At 40.8% G+C, this 23,866-nt stretch overlaps 3 protein-coding genes across 3 annotated transcripts in view; 2 read left to right on the top strand and 1 right to left on the bottom strand.

The window, feature by feature from the left end:
* Positions 1-1,380: 1,380 nt before the first annotated feature.
* trim105 (tripartite motif containing 105) lies at positions 1,381-7,309 on the bottom strand. The gene is made up of 7 exons (XM_050041735.1): positions 7,208-7,309; positions 6,699-7,041; positions 5,288-5,383; positions 4,376-4,609; positions 4,158-4,171; positions 3,892-4,007; positions 1,381-2,897 (listed from the first exon to the last, which is right to left on the bottom strand). Exons 2-7 carry the CDS (start codon positions 6,981-6,983, stop codon positions 2,338-2,340), a joined length of 1,305 nt encoding a protein of 434 aa, XP_049897692.1. The 5' UTR covers positions 6,984-7,041; positions 7,208-7,309; the 3' UTR covers positions 1,381-2,337.
* A 5,276-nt stretch (positions 7,310-12,585) lies between these two features.
* On the top strand, positions 12,586-17,839 carry npy7r (neuropeptide Y receptor Y7). The gene is made up of 2 exons (XM_050041737.1): positions 12,586-12,715; positions 15,353-17,839. Exon 2 carries the CDS (start codon positions 15,390-15,392, stop codon positions 16,503-16,505), a length of 1,116 nt encoding a protein of 371 aa, XP_049897694.1. The 5' UTR covers positions 12,586-12,715; positions 15,353-15,389; the 3' UTR covers positions 16,506-17,839.
* Positions 17,840-18,446: 607 nt separating this feature from the next.
* The window catches only part of prelid1a (PRELI domain containing 1a), a 7,509-nt gene continuing 2,089 nt past the window's right edge, over positions 18,447-23,866 (top strand). The window contains exons 1-5 of the mRNA XM_050041738.1: positions 18,447-18,573; positions 19,152-19,276; positions 21,001-21,226; positions 21,324-21,437; positions 21,775-21,853. Coding sequence (XP_049897695.1) covers positions 19,185-19,276; positions 21,001-21,226; positions 21,324-21,437; positions 21,775-21,853 — 511 coding nt within the window. The 5' untranslated portion in view covers positions 18,447-18,573; positions 19,152-19,184. The remainder of the gene's footprint in view (positions 18,574-19,151; positions 19,277-21,000; positions 21,227-21,323; positions 21,438-21,774; positions 21,854-23,866) is intronic.

Genomic DNA, 23,866 nt, shown 5'->3' with positions numbered 1-23,866 from the left:
CAGTTCCCTAAGGGGGACAAAAAATGACATGAGCTTAGATAAGAAAAATTAAAGAATAAATAAATGCTGAAATTAATACAAAAATAAATTAATAGAATAAATAAATTAAAAATTCAAAGGTTAGGATCGCCTACCTTATTATCATATAGACACAGAAATACAGAAATAAATTGAGTTGTACAAAAAATATAGAAACAAATTCAAGATATTTATTAAGTCCTGTTTATTGACTTTTGTTTATGCATGTATTTACTTCCATATTTATTTCAACATTTATTAATTTTTATTTATCTCAGAATTTATTTATTTTTATTTATTTATCTCAGCATTTATTTATGTGCTTATTTCAGCATTAATTCGTTCTTTTTTCAATATTTATTTATTAATTTTTATTTATTTATCTCAGCATTTGTTTATTTATTTTTATTTATTTATCTCAGCATTTATTTATGTGCTTATTTCAGTATTATTGTTCTTTATCTCTATTTATTTCAACATTTACTTATAAATTTTTATTTATTTATCTCAACATTTATTTATTTTTCTCAGCATTTATTTATTTTTATTTATTCATCTCAGCATTTATTTATGTGCTTATTTCAGCATTCATTCAATCTTTTTCTCAATTTATTTCAATATTAATTTATTTATTCCTGTATATATTCATATTTATTTATTTCCATATTACTTCATTTATTCAAAATTGTGTTTATACATTTATTATTACTATACTACTATATTTATTTGTACATTCATTTATTCATTGATAAAGTTATTTTTTGTCCTCCATATCCTTTAAACCAAGAGGCACAAAAGGATTTCCAGAGAGGACACGGGGTCCAAAAGAGTCATATAAACACAGTCTGTCCTCATAATCTCCTCAGCTTTAATATAAAGTAAAAGCTCTCTTCAATTCAGTAGATGGAGCTGACTTGAATCTGTATTTTTAGGTCAAAGTGAATGACTGGCGTGTTGTGTGTTGTAAGCGCACCCACTCATGTAGCCACCGTGCAGGAAGAGCATGTGTTCCCCTGTGGTGCAGCTCGTTGTGCCACTTTTCCAATCTGCAGAGGACGCAGCAGCATCCTGCTTCGGCGTGCCCCCAGAGGCCCGTCGAGCTGCTCAGAGGCATCCCCACTGTCACTCTGTTTACGTGATCTTTCACCTGGCAGGAGGAAACAGGACGTCAGTGCTCTTGTGTGTTTGTAAAGATAACCAACCCAGAGCCCGCCTCCTCTGGCTGCTGAAGTGTCAGAGGCGGCTCATGTATTCATAGTCGCGCGCTCTGCTTTGATGATGCTTAATAACATCCTTGATTATTTCAAGTGAGGTCGTGGAAGAGTGCGGTGTCACAGCTGCAGACGAAAATCAAAGACAGTGTTTATTTAAGAAGGAAAAAGTGATTTGCTTTATTGTTTGCATCAGCAGGTTTTACAGCGATTGTTTGGCTCTGTCAGTTCAACATGTAACTGACATAAACAATGTAAATACACTGCATAGACTGAATCAGCATTTAAGTAACTTCCTTGAACAGTAAAAAATAAAGTGTGCATTATATCACATGTTCAAATTTAGGCACGATGTACATAAATGTGAGACAAAATGACAATTTAACAGCAGCTGCTAGAAGTCGTAAGGTCATGAGAAGCAGTGAGGTTACATCTAGGAGTTCAACTTCATCAGACAACGTGAAATAAAGAGGCAGAACAGTATTATTTCAGACTAATGTATAAAACATGAAGAACCATTTAATCAAATGTAAAATCTCAGTTAAGTGCACAATTCCTTCATACTGATTGCACTCACTGGTGATTAAAAAACCCTTTTACAAATGAGCCTAAAGATATTCTGATTCTATAAAAGCTTAATTAATCACATTATTTAAAAGGTTGCCCATCTCCATCTATTTAAGATATGTGATTGAAATATATACAGTGAAAAGCTGGTCTTAAAATGTAATTTGCTGCATCTAATCTCCATAATATTTGCCCAGAATGGGTTGAATCTAGTGTTGTTATGTTTCTGCTGATTGCTCCTACAAATCCAATGAGCCTCTTCGGAGCAATTACGGCACAATGAAATTTTATTACACGGTGAATACGGAAAATTTCATAACATTTCAAGGATTTTAAGGCTCATTTCAGATAGAAAACAGATGCGTGCGATGATGAGAGCATGGAAAATAAGAGATCAATCTGAAATTTTAAACGCTGGGATATAGGACAATAATGGTTTAATGGCAGTGCTGTCCTTCAGAGCTGAGTGATAACAGTCATTGGTCAATAAGTGAATGGACAGCACTTGCATACTGAAGAGCTTTTATTGATTGCACCCATTTTAGCCAGACAGAGCAACAGGCGGGTAGTGGAGGAGTCTGATAGGTGGAGGTTTCTGACTGCTGTCACTGATGCACGGGCTGAAAAAGGGGAACGCCTTGCCCCTTGGCCCATTGGTGAACGTGTACAGCAGGCTCATATCGTCGGCATTGTAGAAGGACACCCTCCTCTCCTCGCAGTCTAAGAAAACCCCAAGCCTCTGAAGGGAAGAGTTGAGCTGCAGCCTCGTCCACGGCTGTGTGCCGGCCGAGTACTCGCTCCCGTTGCGCAACCGCAGCGTCCAGTAGCCGCTGTCGGGGCTCAGCTTGATCCGAGCGTGCCTGTCGACGGCCTCAGAAGCCACGCCCAGGTCCCACTTGGGTTTGGTGCCCACCTCTACCTCCCAGTAGTGTCTGCCTGACTGGAAGCCCTGAGCAGCCAGAATGTTGACGCACTGGAGGTAACGCTTGGTGTGATCCGTGTGTGGGATCATGACGCTGCATTCGACTGCCGCGGTCTTGTCCCTGGAGACGTGAATGCTCGGGTGCGCTGTGTCGACATCAAACGTTAATGGCGAAGGACCTTTGGGGCAAAACAATCCATTAAATGGTGATAAAATTCAACAGAGCATCACATGTTAAATTGAAAATCTATGCTATCAGTGCAACAATGGTGTCATTACTGTCATTCTGTTACTACTTCAACATAATGGAAGGGGGGCAAATTAAAGGAAAAACCATTATAAAGTATCTCATGGAGTCGGGCCACCACGAGTCTCCAGAGCAGCTCCAGTGCTCCCTGCCAAGTCTGTTTGGATATTCCAAATTAGGCCTCATTCTGAATGAGGCATTTTTTCGCCTGGGACATTTGGGACGTGCTGATGTTATTCGGGTTTTAGAAGCAAAATGCATTAGGAATATGCATCTCAAGTGGGGGTTTTATCACAGTTTGTTGTACACAAACCGACTTGCCAACAGCTTGCAAGGCTGTGGGGTAGAGAGACATGCCCAGAAGTAAGGCCCACATGTCTGCTAGGAAGAGGAAACACTGCTTTTATTGGCCATGTAAAGAGCTCAGTAGGAATATTGTCTTTTTCGGAATAAGGGCAAAAAACTGAATATTTTGTGCATGAAAAATAGTCACTGAGATCAAGATGTACTGAGTACAGCACACACAGAAAAGCAAACACAGCATCAGAGACACAGAAATCACTATATAGATTTAAAGATAAAAGTTTATATCATTTGGTCTTATGGAGGAGGTAATGGAGAGCATTGCCTTATACGATGGTCCAAAACCTTCCATTGATGTTCAACTGTGTCGAGATCTGGTGAATGTGAAGGCCGTATCATTTTATTTATGTCATTTCCAAACTTGCCAAACCATTCAGTGAGCCCTGGTGCACGTAAACGTCTGCTTCTCCACTTTTATTCAGAGTTTGTCACCTGTCTGGATATATGCAGTGTATATATGCTATATAATGCTAGTAATTGTCCCGTAATTACTGTCATGGTCGAGGCCGAGACAGTTTTCAGCTCTTTTTGTGTCTAATGAAGCATGTCAGAGAGGACATTACCTGGCTTCAAAGACTTGAACATCTTCCTCCATGTGATGTACTGTAATGGGCCCATGTATTTGTTGCTGAAAGCGTTAACATCAAACTCCGGAGCAATATCCACCTGCACATAAGGCCTGTCCGAGAAAAGCAAACATACATGTAGTGAGGGGCGTTTATGCTCAGCAAAGATGACACTTAATTGAGGTAGAATTCAAATAAACGTATGACTGGTGCAAAAATGCCAAAGGTAATCAATCAGTCAAACTGCTAATATGGACACTCACCTAAGCTGGGGGAGCTAGAGGGAAGGAAATGAAAGAAAAATCACATTAACAACTGTTTTTTTTCTCAAACTGATGCAAAACTCACATGTCAGATTACATGACACTCTGGGTTTTATTAAAAATTCAGATGTGATCAACATTTTCACAGCTTGACAGCTACCCTGAGGCATTAAAACACTTCAGAGTATTCAAACTTTTTGTCCAAGCCGAGACCTCACCTCAGTGAGCACAATGTTCTCAGTGGCAGTGCTGGCCTGCTGTAGCGCTCTCATATTGTCCTCCAGCGCCCTCACAGCCAGCTCTACGGCCTCCAGGTGACGCTGGACTTTCTCCAGCTCCTCCTCCTGCTCTCTCCTCAGCTGCTCCAGCACGCAGTTCTCCTCATCGTGCAGGATCTGATGGAGGGCTCTGAATTCCCCTTTGACACGAGCCTGCAGATCTGCCCCGACTCTCTGTGACAGGGAAAAACGAAAATGTTACATATCGAGGTGCCATCTTGCTTTCATTGGATTGCCACATTTTTCATGGACCAGTTGGAAACACTAAGAGTTAGCTATGTTGTTGCCAAGTGGCTTGTTTGTTCAGCTTTTCGCAAAAGTACGCATCTTTAGAGAGAGACAAACAAGGGGAAACGAAGCTACACTTGACATCAAAGATGTATGCGTCACACAAAGTGGGGAAGGATTTCCTGTTCACCTCTGCACAGCATGCACAACTAAAATGAAGCTGTCATCTTACATCTGCCTCATACACATTAGATGTGTTTCTGTTGCCTCTGCATGTGCACAGTTTCACGTGGTGTGATCAAGTCTTGTCATTTGTTTAAGCAACTTGGTTCGATGCCTTTCTGCTGAAGCAAATTTGACATCGTCTCCGTCATGTAAGACTGTATGGTAAGGATGTTCTACGCATAGCTGACACACAATGAAGTCAGAGGTTAGAAAGACATTTACGCACCCAAGCGCAGGACCATTATGTTTTACATATCAAAGCACAAGCTGTCACTTACCGCCATCTGCAAACACCACTGAATATGCACAGCGACATATTGCAAACAGCCATTAGGGAGCTTCATGTGCATTCTTATCTGTTAAGTGCTGCAACCCCTCGAGTTCCCAGAGGGAGTGTACCTTTATGGTATCCATCTTGTCTCTGTCTCTGCGAATACTGTTGATGAAATCCTCCTTCCTCAGGCGATGGCTCTCCAAAGTCTCTTTCAGTTGTTTCTGTGCAGCAATAGGAAATCAAACGAGTGTGGAAACAGAAACAGTAGGCACATAATGAGAGACTGAGCAGAGCATCGAGCACAATACTGAATGACCAGAAAAAAGAACACAGCTACTATAAAATGTTCAGTTCCTGTTGACTCTTTTTAATCGAGTCCATGGTATGGTCTGAGGATCTACTGTTGTTAGATTAAACTGCCGTTTTATTGAAAGATGTAGACCAAATTATTTTACCCACCTTATCTGCATACTGTATGGTTGAACATAAACATCAGAAACACCTTGTAATTTGATGCAATCTAGTACAACAACTACACAGATAGTATGTTTTAATATGTAGAATGTATTTTTTTCTATTCTATGTATGTTTTCCGTCTGTGCACCAAAACATCAAAACAAATTCCTTGTATGTTAAAGCCTATTTGGCAATAAGCCTGAATCTGTTTTTGAACTACAGCCTATAACAAACAGTTTAACATTGCCTATGATGCTGTTTCACTTCACGAGGTTGCAAGGCATCCAGCATAGACAACAGGAAGTGACTACCGCTGACAAGAAACAGTGCCACAGGAAAGGCCCTTAAAACTGCTTGTTTTTGTGTGTAATAGACAAACCAAGAAAGAAATGTGTTAATAAGTAAGCTTAAGAAGTGTTGGAAGGTGGATTTTATTACCTTTGGACAGACCCAGACGAGCTGTTCCCCCCTCACAGTCTATATGCTAACCTAAGCTTAGGTTATTTAGCCTCATGTTTACTAGAGACTGGTATCGACTTTCACATCTAACTCTCAGGAGGGAACTAAATAAGCATATTTCCCAAAATCTGTTTCTTCAGAAAGAACCATAAAGTTGAATATATACCTTTCTGGTACAGTTTTAAAAAAGATTTAACAACAGTGACAAAGGTAGGATTTATTACGCAAATCTTGTTCAGGTGTTTTATTATTCTGGCAGTGTATATTAGTTTGCCTGTTGTGATTAAGTCATATATTCTGTCACGCAAGGTAATATAAAAGGGAGTGGAGGGTGACCTTTGCCCAAAGCAATTCAAGCGAGATGTGTCCAAGGTGGAACGACAAAGAAATAAACACAGATGTGGACTGAAATGCAGAGCCCAATCGCATTCAACTTACATAACTAAGGTGAACTAAGGTTATAGAACGGTCATTTTAAATCGATTGGTTTACTTAAGAACATAATGTTATTTGTATAAGATTGCCAAACACTTAATAACACTTTCCAGATGACCAGGAATAAAGGCATGGAAGGCAGCCAGCAGGATCACGGTGAAACATGTAGTAGAAGTGTCAACTCACCTCTAGGTTCTTGATGTAAGTGTCTGAGGTGGTGGCCCGGACTTTCTCCACCATGGCTGTCACAAGGTAGTTGGTCTGAAACTGCTTGGAGCTGAACTCTTTGCGGCACTGCGGGCAGGTCACAGGCCCCTGAGTTCCTCTCCAGTATCTAGAGATGCAGGGTTTGCAGAAGTGGTGCATACAGGCCAACATGACCGGCTCCCGAAACAGGTCACAGCATATGGCACATGTCAGGTCCTCTCTCAGGCTGCCTTTGGTGGATGTGGCGACGGCAGCAGCAGCCATGGTGACGGCTGCTTTGCTCTCCCAAAGCTGTCCACACTGAGGAAGTGAAAGCAAAAGCCTGGAGGGAGAGAGACACAGAGAGGATGAACACTCCTTTCCTGAGGGCAGTTTACAGGGTGTTTGTTCTGTCAGCTGAAATAAAATAAGACATTTATAATTAGAAAGGGCCACATTTTACAGCAACAACTCCCTGTTGTTCTTTATATAACATTATGTTTGCTCACTGTCTAAATCAGGATCCAGCACAGTGGACTGTGAGCACCTCCCCTCTCAAGTCCAACACTGCAAATAACTCTACACTTGCTCCCCACACAAAGCCCCCACAAGTGTACACACCAGTCAGTTCAAGTGTAAATATTAATCAGGATGACCATGAGTAGAAATCATGTGATATATCGCGTGACTCTATAAGCTAGCTTGTTATTTGTGTTGTCATATGAACGTTTGGTCAGACGTTTGGTGTGGTTTTTGCTAGCGTTTAGCCTCGTGTAGCAGCCGGTAAAAAAGCAGCACAAAACAAAAAAAAGTAAAACTTAAACATGGTGACTTAATAAATGTTTAGGTAACAGTTTCATGAACTTACGTTGTCTGTTTTTCGGAGACAAGCGTGGCCAAATAGTTCACTCTCCCTCCATCTGCTCTCTGATCCCTCGGCCGCTGTTTGGGTACAGGACGTACACGCGTACTGCGCATGTGCGAGGTAGAAGCGCGCCTGTGATTGGTCCGTCACAGCAAAGAACAGGATGTGAATTGATCTTAGCGCAGTCAGCTACTTTTTCTGCACTTCACTTGTTTTCTGTTTAACTTTGCACTGTCACACTGCTATGAACTAAAGCTGTATGTCCTAATTATATGTAATCACATCTTTTCACAACACAGTTATTTAATATGGAACAACAGGTTCATTACCATTGAGAGAAAAATCAAAATTTAAAGCTGAACTTTGTGTATAACTTAATGAGTCCTGATGGAAACTTGCTATCCTTTGAAGATTTTCCAGAAAGTTTAACATTACTGTTTCAGAAAATAGCATGACCAAATAGGGCTGCATCTGCTTATTAACGGTACTGTAAAAAAAAATGCAACTGGATGTTGAATCCCCTCTTTATGTGAGTTATTTTCTAATACTTCTAATACCTCCATTAATAATATGGTTTCAAGTTTTTAAAGATAGTAATAAAACATTTGTTCAACCAACAATAACCCTTCTATTTTCATTCCTTTAAGGGTCATTCTGACTGATCATAAGATAAAATCTTTAAACCGTGAAACCACAATCGCACTGTGAAAATCCCATACATTGCAACCCTGTGACCAAATCTGCACAGCAATTCCCATCCGTTTACTTGGTACGATATGAAGCAGCTTGCAGTTTTCTCTGATTGCACCTTGCTTGCTCTCTGTAAAAGTCGATGACGTTAACTTGATGGATAAAAAAATGTGATAACAGAGTGATAAGTATGTTTTTTAAACAAAAAACTTTGGGCAACTTTAACACATGCTCTGTATGGGATAATATAGAGGTTCCTTTAAGGGAAAACTACTTTTCCTTTTACTTATCATGTCCTGTTGCTCCTAAAGCCAAAGAAAAATGTTTGAGCAATATACCCTGTTAACGACTTTCTGCACAAAAGATTAAAATTTGAGGTAGACCCTTTCACCTTTCGTTCCTCAGAAGATGAAATCAATGACCATCAATTTTTAATGTCCGTGAGTAAATTTGTTTTGGTCTGATACCCACAACTGGCTGTCATTAAAAATGGATAACGTACCATAATTTAGTCACACAGATATAATTCATTTTACAACTTGGATGCAAACATTTCAGATGCTGTTAATCTGGTTATCATTTTGGGTAAATATCACATTCATATCATAGATGTGCTCCCTCTTTCACTGCGTTCATATATAACTTTGCCAACTACTCAAAGAAACAGTCTCTTGCCTTGCTCCTTTGTGGTGATATTTTGTTTACCTGATTGTTTCTCCTTATTTTTTTTTTGTCTTTTTTGTTTATGATTATGCTGTAGCATAATTTTTACCATTGCTGCTAATTTATTTTATCCTTGAACTTGTATTCCCTGACTTGTTCTATATTTTCTTTGTATTAAATAAGAATTACAAAAAACAAACAGATTTTAGAAATCCCAAAAACAACCCCTGTAAAAAAAGATTGTGATGCCACAAAAACTCCTTTGTATTTTTTGATTATTTTCTAATTTTATCAGTTAATCTAACTGATCAACTCTGCCCTTATTTGTGAATTTTATCCCTCTGCATGATTGTATAAGTGTTTTAAAGCCACAATCATATGTTATAAATACTTTAAGTCCCTTCATTAGGCTATGATGTGATTTAAAGGACCACTCCAGCAATTTGCACTTCCAGACACTTCCAGCACAGGTTGAGGTATACTGACCGTCAGGGGGCTTTCACATCAAGGACCCGGGCCCAGATCCCAGTACGCCAATCTGTGCCTGAGTCCACATGAAAAGGTGATCTCGAGTATGGTTCATGTCAATTCAATTCAATCAGTTTTATTTATAAAACCCAATATCACAAATCACAATTTGCCTCACAGGGCTTTACAGCATACGACATCCCTCTGTCCTTTGGACCCTCGCAGCGGATAAGGAAAAGCTCCCCCAAAGAAGCCCTTTAACAGGGGAAAAAACTCATGTGAATTCTCTTACGAATCTGAGGTGAGCACCAACTGTACCAAATCACTACAAGGAGTTATGAAGCAGTTTCAATTTTAAACTTTTGCCCTTAGACAAAGCCAGATCCAGCTTTGCTGCCGCTTTCAGCCTGCAGTCAGAGCTCCAGTGGGAGGAACAGGAGCTCTGCACCTGACAGCAGCGTCTCTTGGTCCAGCCAGGAGTCGAGCCTTGCCTCGCTGCTTCACTGGTCGCTGATGACAGTCCCTGTGGCAGCAGTGTCCATCTGCGGTGCCCTTTTCTACAATGTAGCACAACAAAAATGCAGCTTAGATGACGAGTTAATTGGGTACAGAGCTTATAATTGTACCTAACATGGAAACACACTGAGTCTCAAGAGTGTTTTTCATTTTACCCTAAATGCTCTGGTCTTTCAAACACCATTCCCCCAGTTTCGTAACACAGGCTTTTTGCCAAAGATTTGTGGCCTAATTTTTTTCAGACTTTAAAAATATCTCCCTAGAGCCACAGTAGATAATAATACCCCATGTATAAAATCAGTGAAGTGCGTCTGTGATTAAATAATGTTTGCCTGACATCCGCTAGCTATAATTTACATGTGCAATAGACGCATACTCTCTCTCATGTTGTTAAAACCTCAAAATTCCCAGAAACAACACCAAGGACACAGCCTTGGTGTCCTCAATGAAAGGTTTAATGGGACACCTAATTTGATTGTCCCTAGTACCATATATTTGGACTTGCAACTCGATCAGAGATACAGGATCTGACCCAGATCACTTTTACTTTCCTAGCCTCGTGAAAAGTATACCAGGAGGTGGGGCATCCCACACAAATGTTTACTCCAGGAATCTAATTTGCAGACTTCACAGACAGTCCATCCTTTCAAATCAATATTTTGAATCACTGGAGAACTAAAGGCTGTTATCTTGGTCAGGCAACGCTCTCCACCTGTCAAGTTTAACCTATATGCGAGATAGACCTAGAGCAAAAGGGAAAAAAGGGGAGGGGGTGCCTGAATGGGATTTCTCAGCTTGACTGTCCTCCAATCTCACATTTTTGAATTCACACAGCCTGCAGACAAGACACACACAGATAGAGACAGGAACCCGAGCAGTGTGTGCACTGTGAGTTTTGTGCCTGTGCGACGTGAGGACGCCACGGTCTCTGATCATGTCATCAGATCAGTGGCACCAGTGTTCTCAGAGGACCTGAGCAGAAACACTGATCAGATGGAGAGCAGTGGACCATAAATAGAGAATCCCAGGCTACATGGAGTGGAGTCCAACACACTAATTAGGTACATGTAGATTTATATGGGCACAGGTGGATAAATGGAGCTGCAAAGACCTACCACTGGTTTAACTTTAACTGACACAATACTGTACAGTAATTGTCTATACAGCCATACTGTAAAACCTCCTCACCATTTTCAGAGCCCCCTGGAGATAAGCAAAATGTAGCAAGGGCAGAAATCCTTTATCAGTAACACATTCTTGTCAGGCTCAGGGAAGTGTCAACCTTGACTGTGGAGTGACCCAGTCCACATGCAGGCTGGGTGGCAGCTCTTATAATTGAAAGAATAAATTGAGGCAGAGAGGCAGCCTGCCCCAATCAATAAGGGTAATCTTTGGTGCTGAGTCAATCAGTGCACCAATTATTGCGTCATTAAATAAAATCCCACCAAGAGAATCCGAGGATCTCATAAAATGTTGCTCCCAGATCTATAAATCTGAGCTGGGGGTGGGTAAAAGGCAACTGTTAGCAGCTCCAGGGAAATGCAGAGGCAACACTCAAGGGAGACATTCTGTTCTGTTATCAAACTCACAAAACATACACTTAGTGGGCGACAATGGTTTTTGGATGTGGCTGAAGCTCGTTTGTTCATGTCTAATTTAAAGTGACAGCATGTTTGAGGTCCTTAATTATCTGATGACACTTCCACATTCCTCAATCTACAAGGTGAATTCACTCAACCAGTCAAAGGAGCTACAAATACATCTTATCATCCTCATTCTTATTTTGCTTGCGTCTTATTGTGTCTATTTTTAACAAGATTGTGAATCGCACTTAGTTCAAGGTAACTGCTGAGTGGGTTTGGGGTTTTATTGCACTTTCCTTGAAAATGTACTGTGCACAACAGCAAAATCAGCCTTGAAAAATGTCCTGACAACTATCTTTTCACAAACCTCCCATAGCTTTGCGACATTATATGAAGGGAAAATGGCTCCAGGCACACTGCAGTATAACCTCATTCATTCAGAACCTCCCACAGGAATTGAAATCATTCAGGTGAATGACACACCCAGAATATTAAAATATTGATTGAATTCCCATCCAAACCTTATTCAAGTGCACAACAATGCTATCAGCTATTTCAGGGTGTCACTGAGGCTCGCAGAAATCAACTTGTGAGAGGTCTGTGTCTCTATTGTCTTCCCAGCTAAATCCAACACTGATATCATGCAGTTATCTGGCAACACTGACTTGTTGCACAACAGCAAAACAGTTTAGTTTTAGTGCTGCTGATGTGATTGCTGAAATTAGATCAGCTGTGACAATGATGGAGCCTCAAATAAAGCAATATATGTGGATTTGCTTTACAATCCTGAATTGTTCCAAAGTTCATTCAAAGGTGTACACATGAATAAGATTTCGAACAAGAAGCCCCAAAGCCTGTCCGGGATTTAAACACAGATGATTAATGGAGATAAAACCAACTCATTGACGTAACTCTGCGTTGGCACTTTAACGTGACACTCTGTGATATTTAATTACATTTCTTTCTCCATGTAATGCAGTGGAAATGAAATAACATAGACGCCTGCACTTTAAAATGTGATCCGCGAAGCAAGCGCAGGGCTCCAGTGACAGACCCTGGCACTGATTAGGACGCTCACACTGGATCCTGTAGACCTGCCTCAGGAACGCACAGTCGAGCCACAAGATGCGCACTAGGCGCTACAGCTTGGGAGGAGCTTCGGGATTTTCCCCCCTTGTTTCACACCACTCTCGAGTGAAGACTGCTTTGCCAAAGGAGATATAGTGGGAAAGGTGAGTCAATTAATGCGTGGATAGCGTTCATTTAGACTTTAAATGGATATTGCGATGCTACTTTAGTGACAAATGTATCCCTGAGGAGAAAGACATTGCATTCTCTGGTGTTTGCGTAACGTAACCTGTAGTTGCTGAAACTGTTAAATGTGCGTAATTTGGATACGAGAGGAACATCTGAAAAGGAACAAGTGTCCAGATTACGTGGCTACTACAGGTGACTATTTGCGCTGGAGGCAAGCGATTTGCACAAGTCTAGCCGGTTGAATAATCTTTGGGAGCTCACTTGGAGACATTTGAATGCGCACTATTCAGTAAGTTAAACAAATGGCGACAAATTACGCACGACGGTATCTGTTCATAATTTGATGGCAGTGCGCAGAGTTCACCAGAATCCAGTTCATTTTTTTGTTTTTCTTTTTTGTGTTTTGCCCCAGCAGGTGTATGGTTACATATTCCTCAATGACAGCTTGCCTCAAGTCATGGATTACCATCGCTGATCAGAAAGGGTGCTTTGACAAATTACTGATGCTTTGCAAAGTGCACATGTCGCCTGCAGTCTGCCCGATAAATCCCCACTGCGTGCTCCTGTGTGGCTGTCTGCTCTGGTGACAGAGGGCACAGGCAGACTATGCATGCTTTTTATTTCATTGGCACTGCAACACTGTAGTTGCCATTACCACAATTTGATCCCTATAGATTCAGAGTTATCCTGCAAGTCATTTAATGACTCACAGTGTGTAGGTTCTATATCCGTGATTCTTCCCTCTCCTTTAGGCCTGACATTTTATAATGTGTACTTTAATCTCCAGGAATCCAGAGGCTGTTTTAATTTCTGCAATATGCACAGCAGCTCAGAGGCGCATCACACACAGACTGTGCGTAGCCTACACACTTGTTGTCTAGGTCCTTTTATGCTTAAAGTCAGTTGCAGAGAGGATAATATGGTTCATTAAGCATACATATGCTTTTCCATGAGAGGACATTTAATTGTAAATGAAGCCATTTAGGAGAGAGTTGTCAGTGAGCTGTGGTGTGTCTGATGGTCTGTCAAAAAATAGGCTACAGGATCCCCAGAGTGTCTGTCACCAAAGTAATGACCTCTCGCTAAATGGTGTCTCAGTAATTCCATGAAGAAAACTTAATAAAAATTGCAAAGTCTGAGCACTCGAAAAACAAAAGTTTCCAGTTTTTAGGACTTAAAATGAGTCCTGCAGATTTGTTAAAAGCCTGTGTCTGGGTCTAATGCCACTTAATGCAATTAGCATCCATCTAATGAGGATGCAGAGATTTCGCAGTCAAACACTGAGAGTAGTTTTTATACATGCCATGACAAAATGTCCTCTCTGTATTCAGCAGCAGCTCTCAGCATCTTGCAGGTAAATTGACAGAAATGACAAGATAATGAACTACAGGAAGTACTGAAAAGAGAGAATATTTTCCTTACCAACATGCTGTTGTGTAACCACCAGGGCTGATCTTTCTGTCAGAAATTAGGCACACCACACAATATTCCCTTTATGAGATGCAGACTGTGTTTGAGAGCAGTCGGCGGCTCTAATGATGAAGCTTTGAACTGCCTGACTCCTCATGATCACATTGCTTCCTTCATCATTTTCCTTTAGCCTTTATAATGGCACAGGTGTTCGTGTCCCTCAGAAAAACTGCATGCTATAACCAAACAAATAGGCCTACTTGTACCCTGGCCACAGGCAAAGACATTTTCAACATAAATAGCTCTGCGTAGAAATATGTTCTGTTTTTTTAAGGGGAGGAAGGGGTTTGGAACAAGTGTGTATAAAGAGAGATGATTTTCTGTTGATTATCTTCTGTTACTGGCGTGCAAATTTCTTTTTCTGAGCTTTTCAGAACATCCACTTCCTCAATACAATCTTAGGTAATTGTTCTAATAATTAGGCTGCATGCATTAGAGAATACTCTTATCTTCTAAATTGCACTGTTTCATTATTCTCAAATTAAATACAAAATGGATTTAATAACAGCGTGACATTTATAATGCAAACTACCCCTTCCAGGTGATATGAAGAGAGTAATGAAATAGTTGTGTATTGGTTTGGTTTCGTAACATTTCATTAGAGGTTGGCTTTTGTCAAAGCTCTTGCAGTTCATTCTATACTGAGAATAAATGGTTTGTTCTTTAAATGCTGGAGAGTATGGTAGAGCCTAAAGAGAAGGAGAGAATGGACGGGGAGGCAAGAGACCCAGGGTTCAAACCCAGCAAGGGTTCCTCTTTGTCAGGCACTGGAGCATAAAGAAGAAATGGGAAGCCGGTGAGGGATCATATTGCTGCTTCAGACACTCACACTTGTTGTTTGGGACACCTGCACATAGGAGAGATACATATGGAAGCTTGTGGTACATCCTCCTACTGAAAACAAATGACTGGTGGCAGCATGAATATCCGACAGTGGTGTTGGCAGTGACATGAAATGCACATTAGGCGAGTTAGGAATCCTACCTTGGAGAGGAGAGTGAGAAATAAACAAAAACACCTCAAGCTGAAGTATTTTTCACAATGAATACCTTTGGCGTTTTCTTTTCAGAGCTTGTTGGGAATACTACTCTGCCCGGCTTGTGTCAGAAAATCATTTCTTTGTATGTGTTTTTTCTCCTCAGGTGTCGGCACAGCCTCAATCTGGCATCTACCGATAAAATGAGCCCACCAGACACATCCAACGCCACGAGCGAAGGGGAGGCTGCTGAAACTGAGCCCTGGTTTCTACTTAACGACAGCCTGGGTTTACACCCACCTGGTTTCCACACAGACATCACCAAGCACCTTGGAGTCCAGATCACTCTGATCACAGCTTACTCCCTAATCATTCTGCTGGGGCTGCTGGGGAACGCTCTTGTCATATACATGATTACTCGCTATAAAAACATGCGAACAGTGACCAACTTCTTCATAGCCAACCTGGCTTTGGCAGACCTCCTGGTGGACACTCTCTGCTTGCCCTTCACTTTGGTTTACACTCTGCTAGATGAGTGGAAGTTTGGGGCTGTGCTGTGCCACATGGTGCCGTTTGCCCAGGCTCTGAGTGTGCATGTATCCATCCTGACCCTGACTGTCATTGCTCTGGAGCGTTATCGCTGCATCGTCTTCCACCTTGGCCGGCGCCTCACATGGCACTCCAGCTTCCTCATCATGGCATTCACCTGGACTATGTCTGCTGTCCTGGCAGCGCCCCTGGCCATCTTCAGAGAGTACCGCTATGAAGAGATCCCTTCCATCAACCTGCGTATCGCTGTCTGCTCTGAGAAGTGGCCCCATGGGACCGGCAGGGACGGAGTCATCTACAGCCTCTCAATGCTGCTCCTACAGTACATTCTTCCTTTAGCCATCATCAGTTACGCTTACATCTGCATCTGGGTCAAACTGAAGAATCACATCAGCCCGTCCAGCCGCAACGACAGCATCAACCGCCGCAAAAAGACCACCAAGATGTTGGCGCTGGTGGTGGTGGTGTTCGCTATCTGCTGGCTGCCTTTCCATGTGTTTCAGCTGGCCAGTGATCTGGACCTGGTGCTCAGGTTTAAGGAGTACAAACTGATATACACAGTATTCCATATCATAGCTATGTGTTCGACATTTACCAACCCCGTCCTGTATGGGTGGATGAATAAAAACTACAGGAATGGCTTCCTCATGGTCTTCCGTTGCGAGGATAAGCCAGATTCTTTCCACCCTGAGGGCTCATTCAGGACACGCTCCACAAGAAGGCTGACTCTGAATGGCCGTAATGGCGGACACCCTCCGACTGCTGTATGAAATAGACACAATTTCAAAAAGCCTGTAGGATGTGACTGAACACAGCGAACGCAGCTCTGGTTTGTGGCGCCTGTGGTTCAAAAAAAGACACCTTTTGACTTGAATGGCCTGATCTTGAGTATCCATGTCACTGGAGAGGGCTCAAAGCTTTGCATGCAAATTGCTTTATGTAAGGCTCTTCTTTCCTTTGTGAATGGTACTAGTGAAAATACAGTTGTCAAACCTGTTCAAATATGTGTTTAAGATGTTTACTAGGGTGTTAATTAACTTGTTACAATGTATTATGTGTCTCCTGTAATGCAGAACTCTTGTTGGTAAGTAATGTCCAATTAATTATGCACTCCATTGCATACACCGTCTGAGGCTATTAATGTGTTCTTACTAACTGAGGGGATGAAGGTGATTATTGTGACTGTTTGAACAAGTTTTGTTTTTCACACTTGTTTTTCCTTTTTTTGGATGACTTCCGCTTAATTAATCCAAATGCAGCGTTTCAGATTAATTCCAACGTTCTCGCAGAGTAACATTGAATCCTCGTCCAAGGAATCCAGAGGAGTCTATTTTCTGTCCAACCAGGAAGTTAATTGTGTTCACCTGGCAACCAGCTGTTCGGGATTAGATAGGCCAGCAGGACTCTGCGTCCAAATCAATGGGATCAAAAACCACTGAACTGTGTGTGAGAGTTCTTGATATGTTCGTCAAATGATTTTGGGCAGCTGCTTTGAGAATATGTAAAAAGGGGATTTGGAAGAAGACGAAACATGCTATTCTACACTTGGCTGCTGAAGTGTCCTTTGTTGGTGGTCTTTTAATAATGAACACGGGAACATTCATCAACCACACAGCCTCTGGGCACACATACTGAACACCCGCTGCACACATAACTCCCGGAGTTCATTTGACCAACAGGAGAAATTATGTTTTGTGTTTCAAATAAACAGACCTTGGCAGAGTTGATTCAAGTAAGGACGGAGTAAGGGAAATGTTTGTAATGGGTGCAGAGTAAAACTGAAAATAGCGGTACATTACAACAAGTATTGAAGGCCGACACCATAAGTAGACTACTCAAAACTTCTGGGGGTAGTAGCCCATGCTGTGGTGCATGCACCCTCCTTACTTAAGACTAATACAGGAAAGATAAACTTCAACTCTCTGACCCTGACAGCTGGAAAATCCATTTATTGATGGGAGGACAGTCTACGAGAAAGTAAACTAGAAGCAATGCACTCACAACATTGGAGTGAATCAGAGTCCCACACATAAACATTCAGACTTCATTTTTAACCAAACAAAAAAAGAACCAGTGGGTCAATAACAGCCAATAAAACATTCAATGAACAACCAGACAAATGTGGCCTACTCAGTGTGATTCATTTTTACAGCAGAGATGTATGTATTGGTTTTGTAATGCTGGTTCTTGACACCCACACTGATTTCCTGGCTTAGCCTATATTCCTTTATGTAGCCTACTGTATATTATTATAGAAGCTTTAAGTCTTTATTGGTACTACCCGCCGACGAACGCTGAGCTCAGACCCATGGCATTAAACCCATGGGGAGCTGATGTGTGAAGATTTTGCTGCAGACTGGAGATATTTTCAGGGATGATTTTAGTACGCGTAAGAGATTATCCATCTGTCCCAAAGTAACCTACAGAGTGCTGAGGGGGATAAATTGTATTTCCAAAAATAGCAAGGCAAAATCAGATTAACTGCCATAATGTTGTTGTTTCTTTTTTGCCTTTAAGTTCAAGGTTGTCACTTTTCAGATGCCATTTTTAGTTGTTTTGACAGCATTACATGACATTTGACCCAATATTTTTGATCTAAATCCACTCTTAGGACGTCAAATAAATGCTGTGGTTGCATTTTGCACAGTCGCCTGCTGCCCTCTAGTGTTCAAAATGGACGCCGCATTTGCTCCACCTACCGGATGTGATGTCGGAGTTTGACCTTCCCTCAAGTCCGAGTCACGTTTGACATGAATTGCTGGTGGCCGCACGGTGAAGTTCATTCCGACAGGAGTTTAACATGCGAATACTTCTCTTTTGAATGCGGTCGCCATTCAGGTAACTACCCCTGCCTTGTAAATGGACGCGTTAATTCGCCAGTTAAACGTCGGTGAAAGCTAGCTCTGTGCTAACTGTGCTATTCATTCATAAGGTTAGCTTCATGCTAGGCTAGCTCATGCTATCGAGGAAGCTAAGGAGTGCGGACGTGACAAATGTGACAGTAACGGTGTACCTGATGCCAGTCAGTTACTGTTTACGTGCTCATCGGTGTATGCTGTTAGTGTTGGCCATATTGCATGTCATAAGCCACCCTAGAAAGCTCAGCGTGGGGTTTGCTCAGTAATATATTTTTAGCTGACTGACAGCTGCCATGTAACGTTAGAGTTTAACGTTAGCTGGAAAGTTCGGGAAAATGCGTTTCTCTGCCAAACTAAGTCAGATAATTAACGGTCTGCTTTGTAAATAATTTATCTTGCTTGTTGATACTATGGAGTACACAAACACGAACTTCCATAATCGTCTAAATAGCTGTTGTGTGTTTGCAGTTCGCCTCGGGGTCGTCCGGAGTTTATTTGTAAGCTAAGTTACATAAACGCAGCAAACTAACCCGCTTTGTTTGTTCCGCATCTCCACAGGGTAACGGACTGCCAGAGGAAACACAGGGCACAATGGTGAAGTATTTCTGCTGCGCAGGTTTGCTCAAAAGCACCTGGGACCAAGTTTGTGTTGCTTTCTGGCAGCGATATCCCAACCCTTACAGGTGAGGGGGCCATCAGTGGTCGTCTGGATGCTTCTTTACCTTTTGTCTTGCATAAAGTCCTTTATCCAGGTTGCACTGCTTAAATATTTGGGATTATGTCTCAACCATTGGTCTCAATATTTGCACTCTGTTAAGTATGAACAGAGGTGGAAAGTAACTAAGTGTATTTACTTAAGCAGTAAGTCTTTTTTTGTCACTTTACTTAAGTATTTTTATTTTACTGTACTTAATATTGCGACTCCATTACATTTCACTTTGAAGCTTGTGATTTTACATATTAAACAAATGGTCAGCTGATAAATGTGACACACTGCTTCAGTAATAATAGTCCAGTAATGTGATGTAATATAATTTTGTCCCCTGAGGTGTTATTTTACTATTAATTCTTTAAGTTTATGTTGGTGCTAATACTTCTGTACATCTATTGCAGTGGAAGAAAAGATTTCCACACACTTTCACTTTATTGTTGAGCTTTCGGTCTGATAGACCTTCATCAGAGCGTATGTGAGGCAACAATGGACAGGCTGGTAAAAGTAACCAATCTCAGTTTAGTCACTGGCAGTGTGCGACACACAGGTGCGTAACGCTGGTGGTGGAAGCACCACCTCCTGGGAGTTGTTTTTTAAGTACTGATTGGCATACAAATGGAAACTACTGAAGTAACATTATGAATTCAGGACTTTACCTGACTTAACCAGACTTCAATTTTTCTTTTTTTTAACTGGTGCAAAGGGAAATGCCTAAACATCAAGTTACTGACATACAATACATATATGGGGGTAGACGGAAATGGGAATATACAAAACAAACAAGAATGATATAATGGTATTCTTGCCACTATAGATATACAAACCAGTTGTTGTTACTGTACTCAGGGTGATTATGTAGGACACCTGTGTGTATGCCAATGAGTGTCTGTCTATTTATAGCTGATAAAGAAGAGACAGGAGAGTAGGGCTGTGCAAATAATAAGAGAAAAACACATAATGTAAATAATAATACAATTAGTAAATAAAACTAAATATGCATAATAATAAACATAGTACTAATAGAGGTAAATTAATAACAATAATAACAAACTTCACTTTCAGATGCTGATACTCTTGCGCAAGAACTCAATATATCTTCCACCACCGAGGTTTAGTACAATATATCTTTAGAGCAATCAACAGGCAGACATTTTATGAAACCACTCATCAGTTCTTTTTGTATGTTTGTTTGTTTGTTTGTTTTGCAAATAAAAATGAAGAAAATACACCTGTCCTAGCTTCACAGTTGTGAATATTTGCTGGTTTTCTTAGTGTTATTATAGATAGTTATACAGATGTATGATAGTAGATTGCATGATCTTAAGGTTTTGGACTCATTCAAAACAATGCATTTGCACAAAATAAATCTCTAACAATTTGATAATTGATTTATTGTTTGAAGTCTTTTATCTAACAAAACAGTTGCTTGTTCATTTTCTCAAATATGAGTTTTTGTTGCTTTTCTGTGTAATTGTAAATGCGATATCTTTTGGGTTTTGAACTGTTGGTTGGACAAAACAACAAATTTGAAGATGTCACTTTGAGCTTTGGGAATGTGTCATGTGAATTTATTCCCATTTTGTGACGTATAAACTAAACTATACTATCTAACTGAATAAAATAAGGGACAGAAGTATTTATAAGCCCTCCACAGAGGATTTGTATTGATCCATAGCTTCTCCTTCTCTCCCACAGTAACCATGTCTTGACAGAGGACATTATCTTCCGAGAGGTTACTCCAACCAACTGCCTCATTTCCAGACGTCTGTTGACCAAAACAAGCCGAGCGCCTCGCTGGATGGAGCGGTACCTTCCAAAGCACATGGCCAGCTCGGCATATATCATCGAGGACTCCATTGTGGACCCTCAGAAAAGGACCATGACCACACTCACCTGGAACATCAGCCACGCTCGCCTCATGGTACCACAGCGTTTGCTTCCATAGGCACTCAGCATTGCACAAAGTAACAACACGGCCTCATGTTGCTTTTGTTTGTTTTTTCCTCTCTCTGTCCCAGTCTGTGGAAGAGCGGTGCGAGTACCACATTAACCCCGACAATGGCAGCTGGACTGAGATAAAAAGAGAAGCTTGGATCTCTTCCAATGTCTATGGACTCACTAGAGCTATTCAGGTCAGTGGAGTAAAGTGGAGCGCCACGCTATGTAACAGCCCAGGGAAAGTGGTGTGGGGCGTCTGAAGGGGAGACTCACCCACCTATCTTTCATTCTGTAATTGGAAACATAATACACAGCGTTAAGATGCAACAGCTGAGCAGTTGACGCTGTCTGCCAAGACTTAGGTGTCTGAATTATTTATGACAGAATCAGAGTGGCTGTTTATTGTCCTCAGGTTGTGAGGAGGTATGTTAGTAGGTATGTGATGATGTGAGTTATAGGTTGCTGGCACATTATTGTCTTTCTAAGTGGGTGTATTTTTATCTGGGTTGACTGTGTGTTTTCTCTTTCCAGGAATTTGGTCTTGCAAGGTTCAAGACCAGTGTTACAAAGACCATGAAAGGCTTTGAATACGTGCTGGCCAAAATGCAAGGTAAATTGTCAATAATAATGACGTCAACCTTTAGTGCTTTGCATCAATTGGTGGAATGAAGGCATGGTCAATGTTAGTAGTGACTGCAGTGATAAGGGACTGATTAAGAAGTACAAGCTCTCTGATGCAAGCTAGGTTGTTAATATTTAGGTTAGCAGACGTAAGTTACAAGATGGACAAATGTTTGATGGGGTTCAAAGTAAAAAACTCTGTGCTTCTCACTGAGCAAACACATCAGTCAAATCCAAAAACTGGAGATTTGGAAGCTTAAAGGTAACACTGCTATTATTCAACTTAGACCCTAGTATTTTCCCATGTTTTGTGTTGACGTGACAAATGGGAACAACTATTTTTGAAATTGGACCAGTATTGAGCAAAAAGGCTGCAGCTGGTAGCCATGAAACAGGCTGCAATGTAACCACTCAGGGCAATCATACACTGTCATTATAGATGCACTAAAGTGTTTGCTTTTGCCACTGACAAGCTCAGATTATTATTCTAAGTGTCTGACAACATAATGGAAAGCACCCATACAGGGATAGACCTTTTTATTAAGAGTAAGATCCTTTTTGTTGAACCAGAAACAGCCCTGAAATTACTTTCGCCAAAGCCACCAGACTCCATTCAAATAAACAGTAATTTTAGTGTGTAAAGAGCCAAAATATTTTCACATCTAACTGGGTGAATTGAGGGTTTATTTCAGCCAAACCAGAGTTGGTCATGATTTGAACAGTGGAAAGACAAACCAAGACAGTTTTTGGTAGTTTGGTTTTATTTCTGTAGACAGTATGAAGTGTGTTTTACAATGATACAATTACCGTTTATTTAAATGGAGTCTGGTGGGTTTGGCTTTACCGATTTCGAGGCTGTTCAGGTCAACTTACTCTTTCACAAAAAGGTCTGTCTCTGTAGGGATCCCATCCTTACTGTTGTCAGAAACTTAAAATATCAGTCTGAGCCTGTCATTGGCAAAAAAAAGCACTTTTAGTGGACATACTTTGACAGTGCCCCAAGTGGTCACACAGCCTATCTCACAGCTGCAGCAGTCCTCCTCAGCACTGGACCAATTTCTAAATAGTTGTTCCTATTAGTCACTTGGACACAAAAACATTGGTAGAAGAATCCAGGTTTAAAAATAACAAAGTCATTCTTTAACTTGCTTAAAACCTTTCAAATGTTGGTATAAGAGAAAAGGTGGGGAACATTTACCTTCTGGGAATTTACAAAATAGTCAAGATGACTCTTTTGTACATTGCATGGAATTTCAGTTGTATGTTAACGTCGACATGTGGAGTTCCAAGTCCGAGTCTTTATTTATTGCAAGGTTACAATATTTAGTTTGGCTGTAATGAGGCCATACACGTAAAATGGTTTGTTCATTTTAAAACTGAAAGTAAAGTAGCTTAACAGTATGATTTTAATTTTTAAAAGTCAATTCAATGTGAGTTTAAATCTGTAAAATCGAAAATGCAAACAATTCTTACAAATATGAATATTAATATCATGTTAATAATATACATATGATAATATCGTGTAAACCATCTCTGTTTCTTTCTGTTCTCGCTTTGTCTCCCTCCCCCAGCGCCATCTGGTTGCCCTCTCTCTATTCATTAAGTGTAATTGCTCTTTTTGTGAGATTTTGTACAGTTATGGTTACAGACTCTCTCTCCTCCCCACGGTCATATTTAGAGTGTAATTCATTTACCATCCAAAAAAGATATAGTAATGTTATCATGAACTCTTTTGGCCACGATAATTTTGGAGAAAAAATCTGACATCGTGCTGCCCTAGCTGCATACAGTGGTGTGAAAAAGTGTTTGCCCCCTTCCTGATTTCTTACTTTTTTCCATGTTTTCCACACTTAAATGTTTCAGATCATCAAACAAATTTAAACATTAGTCAAAGATAACACAAGTAAACACAAAATGCAGTTTTTAAATTAAGGGTTTTATTAATGAGGAAGAAAAAAATCCAAAGCTACATGGCCCTGTGTGAAAAAGTGTTTGCCCCCCA

Source organism: Epinephelus moara, chromosome 4, assembly GCF_006386435.1.
Source record: "Epinephelus moara isolate mb chromosome 4, YSFRI_EMoa_1.0, whole genome shotgun sequence".
NCBI lineage: Eukaryota > Metazoa > Chordata > Actinopteri > Perciformes > Serranidae > Epinephelus > Epinephelus moara.
This window is presented reverse-complemented; position numbering and strand designations above follow the sequence as displayed.

Excerpts from the sequence above, each read along its gene's own strand:
- trim105 (XM_050041735.1), bottom strand. The coding sequence starts at position 6,983 with ATGGCTGCTGCTGCCGTCGCCACATCCACCAAAGGCAGCCTGAGAGAG. Across the intron at positions 5,384-6,698 it reads CTTACATCAAGAACCTAGAG|AAACAACTGAAAGAGACTTT; the intron begins GTGAGTTGACAC and ends ATTGCTGCACAG. Across the intron at positions 2,898-3,891 it reads GTTCAAGTCTTTGAAGCCAG|GTCCTTCGCCATTAACGTTT; the intron begins GTAATGTCCTCT and ends TTTGCCCCAAAG.
- npy7r (XM_050041737.1), top strand. The coding sequence starts at position 15,390 with ATGAGCCCACCAGACACATCCAACGCCACGAGCGAAGGGGAGGCTGCT.